The following is a 14128-nucleotide window of genomic DNA, read 5'->3' as shown; positions in this document are numbered from 1 at the left end:
AACGGAGCAGTTGAACGGAGCAGTTGAGCAGTCGAACGGATGAACGGAGCAGTTGAGCTGTTGAACGGAGCAGTTGAACGGAGCAGTTGAGCAGTCGAACGGATGAACGGAGCAGTTGAGCAGTTGAACGGAGCAGTGATCGGGTTTTTTACAAAGGGGCAACATCATTAACAGTCTTTTTTTTTTTGCAAAGAAATAAATTAATTTAATAACGTTAACAATGGTTAGAGCAATAGCTGGGCTAGCATTACAACATTTGACAATAGGAGCAAAAGTTAATTAATATCACAAACAAAGTCTTTAGTTACATTTTTTTTTTTTATATACAAATATTATAACAGCTTAATACCTGAAAATATAACAAAAGGTAAACAATAAAGATTACCATACCTCACCTGATACCCGAGGCAGAACAGCCGACGCAACAACCAGCAGCAGGCGTGATGATGGCTGGTAAGACAATTAATTATTAACATAATGAGCATAGCAATAACATACAAACATAAAGTGCAAATGGATACAGAAAGCAGGGACACGGGGGAGTCTCAATATCTACGGATCTGTGGGGAGAGGTACTAGTTTCACCACCGGTCTAGTAAACACCCCTTGTTTGGTCATAACTTTAGCTACCCGTACCACCTTATCGGTTCCTGGATACACCTCAATGATTCTTCCTAATGGCCACGATAGCGGGGGCGCGTCATTAACCTTGACGATAACCATAGTACCAACTTCGAGATTGGTATCAGTCTTCGTCCACCTACCACGAGCTTGGAGGGTGTTCAAATACTCTCGAGACCAACGTCGCCAGAAGAACTGGAAGGACTGCTGGAGGAGCTTCCAGCGAGTCTGCAGTCCCACTTGTGCACTGACACTGACAGGTTCTGGGATAGACAACAGAGGACGACCAATCAAAAAATGACCGGGCGTTAAACATTCTAAATCATTTGGGTCAGATGATGCTGGTACTAGGGGGCGCGAATTCAAGGCAGCCTCTACCCTACACAACACCGTTGTGAACTCTTCCAAGGTCCAAATTTGGGAATCCATTGCACGAACAAGCAATGACTTCGCCGACTTAACGGCAGCTTCCCAAATTCCTCCAAAATGGGGAGCACCAGGAGGGTTGAAATGCCAGTCGCACGCAATATGACCTGACAACTGATCTCTACTATCCGGATTGTTGACCAAAAGACGCAGCTGCCTCGCCGCACCAACAAAATTGGTGCCACAATCAGAATAAATGGACGACGGTAGACCACGGCGAGCAACGAATCTATCTAGCGTCAACAAGAAGGCCTCAGTCGAGAGAGCAGACACTGATTCTAGGTGCACCGCTTTGGTGGTCATACAGACAAAAACCGCAATGTAAACCTTTACGATGCGCGCCTTTCGCAGACTGAGTTCCTTCATCTGTAAGGGACCTGCGTAATCTATGCCGACTATTGAAAACGGATGAGCTTCTCGGACCCGGAATCCTGGCAAAGCAGCCATGATGGGTTGTGGATGATTAGCCGACATTTTCGCACATAACACGCATTTGCGAATCACCCGATGAACTGTCAGGCGAATGCCGATGACCCAAAATCGCTGCTGAACGAGAGCGATGAGCAACCGCGGTCGAGCGTGACATGCATAAAGATGCCAATGACGTGTAATCAGAACCGCTAAATGAGACTCTTTCGGAACTAACATAGGATGCTTTCTTCTCTCCGACCAATTGGAGTTCTGCATCCGTCCGCCAACGCGGATTATACCGTCTGAATCTAAGAACGGGCACAGACGGGCTAGCGCTTTGGACTGGACCGGGCTCCCCCGACGCAGGCCAGCTACTAGATGACTCAAATAGCATTCCTGAGCGCTTCTAACGATCACGAGCATAGCCTCATCCAATTCAGATTGTTTCAAAAACCCTAACTCAACCTTTCTCTTTTGACACAACCGAATGAACCGACGTACCTGAGCTACTACGCGGATCATCTGATGAAAGGAGGAGAACCGAATAAACCATTCGACCGGAGGATCTTCACGAGTCAATAAACACACTGGTTTTACTTCCGGCAGCTCTCCCAATTGTAATTGTGGGATTTCCTGAGACCAATCTTCTACTGGAGATCGCAAGAAGGTCGGACCCCGCCAATAGAGCTTGCATCGCCTAAGCTCGTCAGGGAGGAGACCTCGAGACGCGCAGTCAGCCGGATTATCCTCAGATCGCACATGTTGCCAGCGGCAACTAGGTACTGCGGACTGGATCTGAAATATCCGGTTCGACACGAACGTCTTGAACGACGTATGCGGGATGTTCAACCACGATAAAACTATGGACGAATCCGACCACGCGAAGACATCAGAAATTCCCAACCGGAACTCCAAAATGCGCTTGAGCCTGGCCAACCATGATGCAAGGAGCAATGCACCACTTAACTCCAGTCGTGGTATCGTCATGGTCTTCATTGGGGCTAGCTTGGTTTTAGCACCCAGGAGGTATGTGGCCGTAGCTCCGGACGGATCAGTCACGCGGAGATACGCTACCGCCGCATATCCCTTCTCGGAGGCATCACAGAAACCACAGAGAACGTAACTACAACCAGTATAGCAACCGATGTAGCGTGGGATTTGGATGTCCACCAGCCAACCCAGTGAATGGTAGAAGCGGGTCCAATCATCCACGATATCCGTCGGGATCCGACTGTCCCAGTCAACCTGCGCGAGCCACAGGCGTTGCATAATCGTCTTTGCATAGAATATCGTTGGCGACAGCATACCTAGCGGATCAAAAATCCTGGCGATCATGGACAGGACACCTCGCTTTGTGAGAACCAATTTAAAGTTGTTGACGGTGAAGGAAAAATAGTCCAAATCATGGTTCCACAACATGCCTAACACATGCGTGGCATTATTTTGTTCGAACGATAACGGGCTTCCAGAACGATCTTCCGGATGCAGATGGTCCAACAACTCAGGAGTGTTGCTAGCCCATTTGCGTAGTTGTAAGCCGGATCTGGCGAGAGTCTTGATCAGGTTGGACTGCAAAGCTTTGGCAGCTTCCAATGACTCCGCGCCAACACATATATCATCCATGTACGTTTGATTGTACAACGCTCCCTTCACGTCTGGCTGATCTGCGCATTCCGTGTCGGCGATGTAGCGGAGAACCCTCAGAGCTAAATAGGGAGCACTATTTATCCCATATGTGACGGTGTTCAGGGTATACTCTTGGACAGCGACTTGAGGTGATTCGCGCCACAGGATGTACTGATATCCTCGATATTGCGGCAGTACCTCAATCTGTCGATACATCTTACAAATGTCCGTTGTGAATGCCACTTTATGCACCCTGAACCCAACCAGAACATCAACAATGTCCTGTTGTAGCTTTGGTCCTACCAACAAACACTGGTTGAGGGATATTCCCGAGTGACACTTCGCCGAAGCATCGAACACTACTCGAAGCTTGACATCATCCCCTTCAACCTTCTGGACCGCATGGTGCGGAATATAATACTGTCCGACACCCTCTGCCCGGGTCATATGGCCGAGTTCCTCATACTCGGACATGAACTTGCGGTAGGCTGCATATAAGATGTTATCTGCCGCCAACTTCCGCTCTAGCTGCAGAAACCGATTGAGGGCTACCTGCCGAGAACCCGGAAAGGACTTCACTGGTTGACCTGAGCGAAAAGGAAGTGGAACAGAAAATCGGCCCTGCGAATCCCTGTTGACTTCCGAGTGGAACAACTCTTCACACAGACCATCTTCCGTGAATTGCTGCGGAGCTGCGTCCGGTTCCTCTACTAACCAGAATCTTTCCATAAGAGCTTCCATTGAAGACACCAAGGACACCAACATCGACTGAGCTCCAATATCTGGATGTTCTTGTACCGGACCAATCAGGACCCAACCGAAGACCGAGCTGTACACTGATGGGAATCCTGGGCCTAACGAACTGCTTTTATCATTCCAGACTTGTGGAAAGATGTCGGCGCCGATGAGCATATCGACGGGAGCAGGTTTGTCAAAACTCGGATCTGCCAGAGTCAAGTGGCTACACTTAGCCCGGACCTGAGCGGGTAATTGCCGAGCTGGCATGTCGGTAGTGATCGAAGACAGCACCCAAGGTTTGACGCTTATTGACGGCGTAGGGCGATTTCGTGGCTGGATCGTCAGCTGAACAACGCCATGTACATCCGGTACCCTTTGACCAGACAGTCCTGTGACGGGTACTGTCCAACGTGATGGTTTGAGTCCCAAACGCTCACAGCATTTTGATGTTATCGCGCTTATCTGCGAAGCCGAATCGATTAGCGCACGTATAGTGCGGCAACTCCCCACTGTGTCTTGTACTTGGATGCCCCCGCTGGACCTCGAGCTAAAGAAACTGGCCAGAATTGAAAGGGACAGAGCCGCGGTAAGGCGAGGCGCGATGACGGCCCTCGAGGCAGCGAATAGGGAGGAAAGATATACCGCTGAAACCATCCTCCTTTGGCAGCAACAGTGGGTCGCCTCTAGTAAGGGAAGGTGGACTGAGAGGTGGTTCCCGGACGTCCGGACGCGGCTGGACCGTGGGTGGTGTATCCCAGACCACTTCACGTCTCAGCTAATGTCGGGGCACGGGGACTTCAATCATTCACTCCACCGTTTCAACCTTACTGGCGATGCAGCTTGCCGTTGCGGGTTCCCGGCAGGAACCGCCGAGCATCTGCTGTTTGAATGCCCACTTGCTGACCGAGAAAGAGAACAACTCATAGCTGCGGCGCAAGCGACCGGTGCGGACTGGCCGTGCAGCTTAGAGCACATGACCGGATCTGAGGTCATGTTCCGGGCGCTTCAAAGATTCGCACATGAATCGCTTGAGAAGCGCACTGATGAAGGGCTGGCTCGTTAGGCGTGCTTCGGCGTTAATGTAAGATTCCGACACGGAATCCTGGGGAAGCCAGGATCGAGGGTAAAGAGGGATAACCCCTTCCTAATCCGCACGAGGAAAACCAGACCCGAGTAGGAATAGGGGCACAACTGAAAGGAAATGCCCGCAGATCTGCGACATACCGATGGGGAAATTGGGCGAGTGGAGACGGAAGGATCGGGAGAAAGTAACCACGCGTAGGTACCTCACGCCAGCCTATCCGTGGAACTCCGATCACATGCCGGCTATCACTCGTCCGACTCCGATCGAGAGTCCGACCAATTGAACCCAGACCGTTCAGGACGCCTAGTGCACGGAGAAGACCGGCTCGGGGTCATCGCCGCTAGTAAGCACCGCCGAGAAATCGGTGCGGGAACGGAAACCCGCGACAAAAACCGTACCGCTCCAACAAGGGTTGCGCCGCGGCGGACTAAAACTCCGTCCCCGACGATAATGCCAGCGGGAAAACGGTCGTTGTGGGTACCGGGAAGAATGGCTTCCGAAATCCCATTCCACGGGAACCAGAAATACGCCCCGCCGCGAAGACCGACAATGCCTCACGGCCCGGAAGGAAAGCGACGTTCTGGTTAGCAGTGGAGCGCGTGCCCGACGGGCCGCACGCGTGCGCCGGCCATGCCCCGCGCCCGCGTCCGGCTCGTCGCACACCCGCGCCTATGTGGACGGCCTCGTGGAGACTGTGGGAGTAACGTATTAGTAGAAGGGGAGAAACTTGTCCGGAGGTAAGATACCGGCGGTCGCCGACACGGGACTCGAGACCCAACGATCGATCTCAGAAAGAGAGCCGCCGGCGGGCGGGAGGCGTGACTGGCGTCCGGGCGCCCGCGCATAAAACTCGCCGGAGGGATGAGACCGTGTCACGAAGGCGAGGAGAGAGTTCGCCCGTGCAAGACGGATAAGGGCTTGAAACACAGCCACCGGGGTCAGAGCCTCGTTTCTCCCCGTCACAAAGTTGGTTATGTCTGTGTCTTGTACTTGGACCAGAGCTGTCCCTAGTAGCACCGTTGGGGATTGTTGCCGACCAAGCATGGCAGCTGGAGCACTGACAGGCTTCGAATCCGAGTCACGATGTAGCAATGTATGATGACGGCGCTTACATGTGGCACATGATGACGGACACTTGTATGACATATGACCTTCACCAAAGCAAACCATGCACAGACGATGGGTACATACGACCTTATATCGTTCATCGACAGACAAGGCCTTGAATTTTGAACAGTCAGCCAACTGGTGAGCACCAGAACACGAGAAGCACTTCGTGGAAGATGACCTTGCTTGGGTCGTTTTGGACGATGTAGGTTTGGCAGCTGCTGAAGGCTTAGCAGCTACTAAGGTTGTCTTAGCATCTCGCCGGAAAACAGGTTTCTTGATACTGGCCGGTTTGGACGAACTTCCTGACGGCTGTACACCAGCATTCTCGATAACCTGGATCCTTGCCTTCACAAACTTGATTACACTCTGGATCGATGGATACTCTTCAGTATTCTCAGACTCGAACTGACGTCTAGAAAATGTAGGTAAGCACCGAGCAGCCAAAGAAAACAACAAGAACGATGCTAAATCTGGAATCTGAAGCGATTCCAAGATCGCAATATTTTCATCAAACACTGACAGGAACTTCTGCAGAGCAGCATGATTCTCCGAACTTGCGACAGGAGCGTTTATCAATTTGTCAATGATTGATGACGCCAACCTGCGCGGTTTGTCATAGCGTTCGGCCAACGCCTCCCAAGCGAGGGTGAAAGACTCGTTCGATATGGAAAACCCTTTGATCACTTCCTGAGGATCAGGGTGTAGACACCCGACCAAATAATAAAACTTGGTTACATCAAGAATCCTGTCATTATTGGCTACCAAGTTTCCGAATAAGTCCCTAAAGGCTGGCCAGTTCTGGCATTCACCGTCGAAATATGGCAGGGGAATTTCGGGTAATCTCATAGGTGCCAAAGGTAAAGGCGCATATGGTGCTGGATCAACTTTGGACGACCCCGCAGAAGTACTCGAATTGTCACCAGTGGTCTCATACGTCACTCGCTGAACGGTACCAACGCTCACACCTAAAGCCGGTTGCGCTTCATTCCACACAGCCTTAATTTCCACTACTAACGATCGGATCTCAACATCCAACCCTACCGGAAACTCTGTCAGCAAATTCAAATTGGATAGGATTGACAACAAATCATTATTTTCTACCTCGAAACTGGCCCACAATGCATCCAGGTCCTGAATAGCAACAGCTAACTGAGGCCGAACAGCCTGGTTAGTTGCTAAACTAGTAGCCAGTTGATGAACATGGCGAATCCTAGCCACTACACCATCTCGACGCAGTATCGTTCGCTCCTTGGCTCGAGCATCCCGTTCTACGTCACCCATGTTACTAATACACTAGTAAGCACAGAGGCGCCTAACCACAATAATCAATCGAAGCAGAATATGATTAGTTGTTGAACGTCAATACGATACAGAACAGATCAAATGCAAGAGCACGAGCAAGCTCAACCAATTAAAATAATCAATATGAAGTCACACAATGCACAACGTTGATCAACGACGCCAAATGATAATGATTAAGCAGTAGCAATTAAATTGGTTACTTAAAAGTCAGAAGACTTAATTGATATAGGCAACACCTATGCCATCACCAACCTACACTAACTATACAATTGATAAAATACAATTATAGATCAGACGGTGAACAACGTCAAACAATAATAAACAAATCAACTAATAAAAATATAATGTGAAAGTTGGTGTAGGCAATAACTAGACAAGCAACTAATTCAACGCTAGCTCACACTCAATAAACAACTAATGACAGTTAAGACAAATTAAAATACTCGGGGAGCACCTACTATTATAATTTAATCAAAAAATCAGGTGTGACCGAACAATGCAATACTAGTTATAATAATTAAATTGATTAGAATAACTATGAACTAGAGAAATAAACAATTATGTAACATATAACCCTTACACTTCAGTTGAGCAACCTAAAGAGGATAATATAATAAAAACAATAAAGTAATAATATTATTATATAAAGTTATAGTACAGTACCTGAGCAATGGCACGGCCCACGACGCACACCTAAATCTTATGCTATACAAATATATAATAAATATAATAACTAGGTGAAAGTGCTACTATTAAGACTCAACTGTCAACAGCAGACAATAAAATAATAATAAACAACCCAATTAATTAAATAAACTATAATCACTAAGATAGGTGTTCACTAGACCAGCAGTCAGTAAGCAAGGACCTATAGCTATACCCAATATTAAAAAACAATAAATAAATTCAACCCAGGGAGCACCGGTATGATAACATAATTTATCTAATAATTATTGTAATAGGTAACTAAGGTAAATTTAAATTAATTAATTATAATAACAACCTAGCCGCACGAACACGGTTACAGTGAATATAACTCAACACTAAAATAATAAGTTTAATTATTATAAATAATGTAACAATAACTGAGCAGTCGGTTGAGTTAAATTCTTATACCTATATTCTACTGAAAAGTACCCACACTATATATTATATTAATATTGAGACCCCATAATCACAAATATAATATAATAATAAGCAAGCTAGTAATCTTAATAGCTAAGAGCACTAAATAGGTAGGAATTAGGAAAGGGATAAATAAATTTATACACTTTAAACTCATATGCTATAGCTACAAACAAAATGCACTACTCACATGTATCCTGAGTACCAGATCTGTTGATGGACCAATCAACCACGCTCTGCTACCAAATGTTTGCGCCGACGATCCTGACTAGCGGTTGTCGTCTGACACACGGTCCTCGGGATAAAGGCGGGGCAGGGCAAATATTAAATAACAACAATTTGAGTTTTAAAATATACAAATACTAGCATGTATTGTTCCACATGAGCAGTAGATAATTAAATATGAGACAATATTACAATATTAATACGGGGGGGGAAACGGTGATCACCGACTGAGCTGCCTCCCTGGCTGGTGTCTTGAGCTGATGGACTGTAGATGCTGAGCTGCTGAACTGGAGATGCTGAGCTGCTGAACTGGACCACGGGTGCGAGCGGATGCCCCGTTGTGTCGTGGAACAACGAGCGGTTAGCTGCACACGTGGACGCTAAGTATGAAAGTAGATAAAACTACACGGAGCTGTTGTTATGAGCTTAACGATTCACAACTGAATCACAGACTGGACGACGACAGTCAATAGGCCGAACCACCACGATGTCTAAAGAACTTTAGAACACGTTTTCCGGAGCACACTTCCAAACGGGAAAAGATGGCTGACGGACGAGCGAGTAGAGCAAAAAAAAGAACCACAGAGCTGTTGTATACTCGATGAGCAAGAAAAAGAGTGACGCGGACGACCGAGCTCGCCTGCGCCGAGCGCCGGTAACGGTCACCGGTAGTGTTGCCAACATTGCGGCTGCTGGCGCGCAACGCCCACGAACATGGTTACTGATTACCTATTCGATTACCGTGGTGGTCAACACAGCGCGACCACCGGCGGCGGCAGCTTCATATCAAACGGATCGAACAAGTATGATTAGTTAAATAGAAATGACTTCAGACGATATTTAGCGGATTCATCACCTGTATTTCAAAATTTTTTTACGACCTTTTATATTCACCCAAATGTATTGTAAAGACGTGTTTTAGTTGTAAAATAATGTGGACTTAACGATAAAAATATAAAAAGTATGATTAGTTCAATACAAATGACTTTAAACGATATTTAGCGGAATTATCACCATTTTTTACCAAATTTTTTTTCTATTTTTTGTATTCACCCAAATGTATTGTAAAGACGTGTTTTAGATGTAAAATAATGTGAACTTAACGATAAAAATATAAAAAGTATGATTAGTTCAATACAAATGACTTTAATCGATATTTAGCGAAATTATCACCATTTTTTACCAAATTTTTTCCCAAATTTTTTTTCTATTTTTTGTATTCACCCAAATGTATTGTAAAGACGTGTTTTAGATGTAAAATAATGTGAACTTAACGATAAAAATATAAAAAGTATGATTAGTTCAATACAAATGACTTTAATCGATATTTAGCGAAATTATCACCATTTTTTACCAAATTTTTTCCCAAATATTTTTTCTATTTTTTGTATTCACCCAAATGTATTGTAAAGACGTGTTTTAGATGTAAAATAACGTGAACTTAACGTTAAAAATATAAAAAGAATGATTAGTTTAATATAAATGACTTAGGACGATATTTAGCGGATTCATCACCTGTATTTCAAAATTTTTTTACGACCTTTTATATTCACCCAAATGTATTGTAAAGACGTGTTTTAGATGTAAAATAATGTGGACTTAACGATAAAAATATAAAAAGTATGATTAGTTCAATACAAATGACTTTAAACGATATTTAGCGGAATTATCACCATTTTTTACCAAATTTTTTCCCAAATTTTTTTTCTATTTTTTGTATTCACCCAAATGTATTGTAAAGACGTGTTTTAGATGTAAAATAATGTGAACTTAACGATAAAAATATAAAAAGTATGATTAGTTCAATATAAATGACTTTAAACGTTATTTAGTGGAATTATCACCATTTTTTACCAAATTTTTTTTCTATTTTTTGTATTCACCCAAATGTATTGTAAAGACGTGTTTTAGATGTAAAATAATGTGAACTTAACGATAAAAATATAAAAAGTATGATTAGTTCAATACAAATGACTTTAATCGATATTTAGCGAAATTATCACCATTTTTTACCAAATTTTTTCCCAAATTTTTTTTCTATTTTTTGTATTCACCCAAATGTATTGTAAAGACGTGTTTTAGATGTAAAATAATGTGAACTTAACGTTAAAAATATAAAAAGTATGATTAGTTCAATACAAATGACTTTAAACGTTATTTAGTGGAATTATCACCATTTTTTACCAAATTATTTTTCTATTTTTTGTATTCACCCAAATGTATTGTAAACACGTGTTTTAGATGTAAAATAATGTGAACTTAACGATAAAAATATAAAAAGTATGATTAGTTCAATACAAATGACTTTAATCGATATTTAGCGAAATTATCACCATTTTTTACCAAATTTTTTCCCAAATTTTTTTTCTATTTTTTGTATTCACCCAAATGTATTGTAAAGACGTGTTTTAGATGTAAAATAATGTGAACTTAACGATAAAAATATAAAAAGTATGATTAGTTCAATATAAATGACTTTAAACGTTATTTAGTGGAATTATCACCATTTTTTACCAAATTTTTTTTCTATTTTTTGTATTCACCCAAATGTATTGTAAACACGTGTTTTAGATGTAAAATAATGTGAACTTAACGATAAAAATATAAAAAGTATGATTAGTTCAATACAAATGACTTTAAACGATATTTAGCGGAATTATCACCATTTTTTACCCAATTTTTTCCCAAATTTTTTTTCTATTTTTTGTATTCACCCAAATGTATTGTAAAGACGTGTTTTAGATGTAAAATAATGGGAACTTAACGATAAAAATATAAAAAGTATGATTAGTTCAATACAAATGACTTTAATCGATATTTAGCGAAATTATCACCATTTTTTACCAAATTTCTTCCCAAATTTTTTTTCTATTTTTTGTATTCACCCAAATGTATTGTAAAGACGTGTTTTAGATGTAAAATAATGTGGACTTAATGATAAAAATATAAAAAGTATGATTAGTTCAATACAAATGACTTAAAACGATATTTAGCGGAATTATAACCATTTTTTACCAAATTTTAACACAAATTTTTTTTCTATTTTTTGTATTCACCCAAATGTATTGTAAACACGTGTTTTAGATGTAAAATAATGTGAACTTAACGTTAAAAATATAAAAAGTATGATTAGTTAAATAGAAATGACTTCAGACGATATTTAGCGGATTCATCACCTGTATTTCAAAATTTTTTTACGACCTTTTATATTCACCCAAATGTATTGTAAAGACGTGTTTTAGATGTAAAATAATGTGGACTTAACGATAAAAATATAAAAAGTATGATTAGTTCAATACAAATGACTTTAAACGATATTTAGCGGAATTATCACCATTTTTTACCCAATTTTTTCCCAAATTTTTTTTCTATTTTTTGTATTCACCCAAATGTATTGTAAAGACGTGTTTTAGATGTAAAATAATGGGAACTTAACGATAAAAATATAAAAAGTATGATTAGTTCAATACAAATGACTTTAATCGATATTTAGCGAAATTATCACCATTTTTTACCAAATTTCTTCCCAAATTTTTTTTCTATTTTTTGTATTCACCCAAATGTATTGTAAAGACGTGTTTTAGATGTAAAATAATGTGGACTTAATGATAAAAATATAAAAAGTATGATTAGTTCAATAAAAATGACTTAAAACGATATTTAGCGGAATTATAACCATTTTTTACCAAATTTTATCCCAAATTTTTTTTCTATTTTTTGTATTCACCCAAATGTATTGTAAACACGTGTTTTAGATGTAAAATAATGTGAACTTAACGTTAAAAATATAAAAAGTATGATTAGTTAAATAGAAATGACTTCAGACGATATTTAGCGGATTCATCACCTGTATTTCAAAATTTTTTTACGACCTTTTATATTCACCCAAATGTATTGTAAAGACGTGTTTTAGATGTAAAATAATGTGGACTTAACGATAAAAATATAAAAAGTATGATTAGTTCAATACAAATGACTTTAAACGATATTTAGCGGAATTATCACCATTTTTTACCCAATTTTTTCCCAAATTTTTTTTCTATTTTTTGTATTCACCCAAATGTATTGTAAACACGTGTTTTAGATGTAAAATAATGTGAACTTAACGATAAAAATATAAAAAGTATGATTAGTTCAATACAAATGACTTTAAACGATATTTAGCGGAATTATCACCATTTTTTACCCAATTTTTTCCCAAATTTTTTTTCTATTTTTTGTATTCACCCAAATGTATTGTAAACACGTGTTTTAGATGTAAAATAATGTGAACTTAACGATAAAAATATAAAAAGTATGATTAGTTCAATACAAATGACTTTAATCGATATTTAGCGAAATTATCACCATTTTTTACCAAATTTCTTCCCAAATTTTTTTTCTATTTTTTGTATTCACCCAAATGTATTGTAAAGACGTGATTTAGATGTAAAATAATGTGGACTTAATGATAAAAATATAAAAAGTATGATTAGTTCAATACAAATGACTTAAAACGATATTTAGCGGAATTATAACTATTTTTTACCAAATTTTTTCCCAAATTTTTTTTCTATTTTTTGTATTCACCCAAATGTATTGTAAACACGTGTTTTAGATGTATAATAATGTGAACTTAACGTTAAAAATATAAAAAGTATGATTAGTTCAATACAAATGACTTTAAACGTTATTTAGTGGAATTATCACCATTTTTTACCAAATTTTTTTTCTATTTTTTGTATTCACCCAAATGTATTGTAAACACGTGTTTTAGATGTAAAATAATGTGAACTTAACGATAAAAATATAAAAAGTATGATTAGTTCAATACAAATGACTTTAAACGATATTTAGCGGAATTATCACCATTTTTTACCAAATTTTTTCCCAAATTTTTTTTCTATTTTTTGTATTCACCCAAATGTATTGTAAAGACGTGTTTTAGATGTAAAATAATGTGAACTTAACGATAAAAATATAAAAAGTATGATTAGTTCAATATAAATGACTTTAAACGTTATTTAGTGGAATTATCACCATTTTTTACCAAATTTTTTTTCTATTTTTTGTATTCACCCAAATGTATTGTAAACACGTGTTTTAGATGTAAAATAATGTGAACTTAACGATAAAAATATAAAAAGTATGATTAGTTCAATACAAATGACTTTAAACGATATTTAGCGGAATTATCACCATTTTTTACCCAAATTTTTCCCAAATTTTTTTTCTATTTTTTGTATTCACCCAAATGTATTGTAAAGACGTGTTTTAGATGTAAAATAATGTAAACTTAACGATAAAAATATAAAAAGTATGATTAGTTCAATACAAATGACTTTAATCGATATTTAGCGAAATTATCACAATTTTTTACCAAATTTTTTCCCAAATTTTTTTTCTATTTTTTGTATTCACCCAAATGTATTGTAAAGACGTGTTTTAGATGTAAAATAATGTGAACTTAACGATAAAAAT

General features: G+C 40.0%; 2 protein-coding genes across 2 annotated transcripts; both read right to left on the bottom strand.

Annotated features, from left to right (window-relative positions):
- Positions 1-552: 552 nt before the first annotated feature.
- On the bottom strand, positions 553-4476 carry LOC149054059 (uncharacterized). Its single transcript, XM_089230663.1, has one exon. The coding sequence runs from the start codon at positions 4474-4476 to the stop codon at positions 553-555; it is 3924 nt and encodes a 1307-aa protein (XP_089086789.1).
- Positions 4477-5614: 1138 nt separating this feature from the next.
- Positions 5615-9410, bottom strand: LOC149054058 (uncharacterized). The gene has a single exon (XM_089230662.1). The coding sequence runs from the start codon at positions 7295-7297 to the stop codon at positions 5615-5617; it is 1683 nt and encodes a 560-aa protein (XP_089086788.1). The 5' UTR covers positions 7298-9410.
- Between the last annotated feature and the right edge of the window lie 4718 nt (positions 9411-14128).

This window comes from Diuraphis noxia, unplaced genomic scaffold, assembly GCF_037042655.1.
Source record: "Diuraphis noxia isolate RWA-SAM2 unplaced genomic scaffold, SU_Dnox_SAM2 contig0012, whole genome shotgun sequence".
Lineage (NCBI taxonomy): Eukaryota > Metazoa > Arthropoda > Insecta > Hemiptera > Aphididae > Diuraphis > Diuraphis noxia.
Note: the sequence above shows the minus strand (reverse complement) of the source record. Positions and strands in the feature narration are given on the sequence as shown.

Coding starts and splice junctions, on each gene's coding strand:
- LOC149054059 (XM_089230663.1), bottom strand. CDS start 4,476: ATGGTTTCAGCGGTATATCTTTCCTCCCTATTCGCTGCCTCGAGGGCC.
- LOC149054058 (XM_089230662.1), bottom strand. CDS start 7,297: ATGGGTGACGTAGAACGGGATGCTCGAGCCAAGGAGCGAACGATACTG.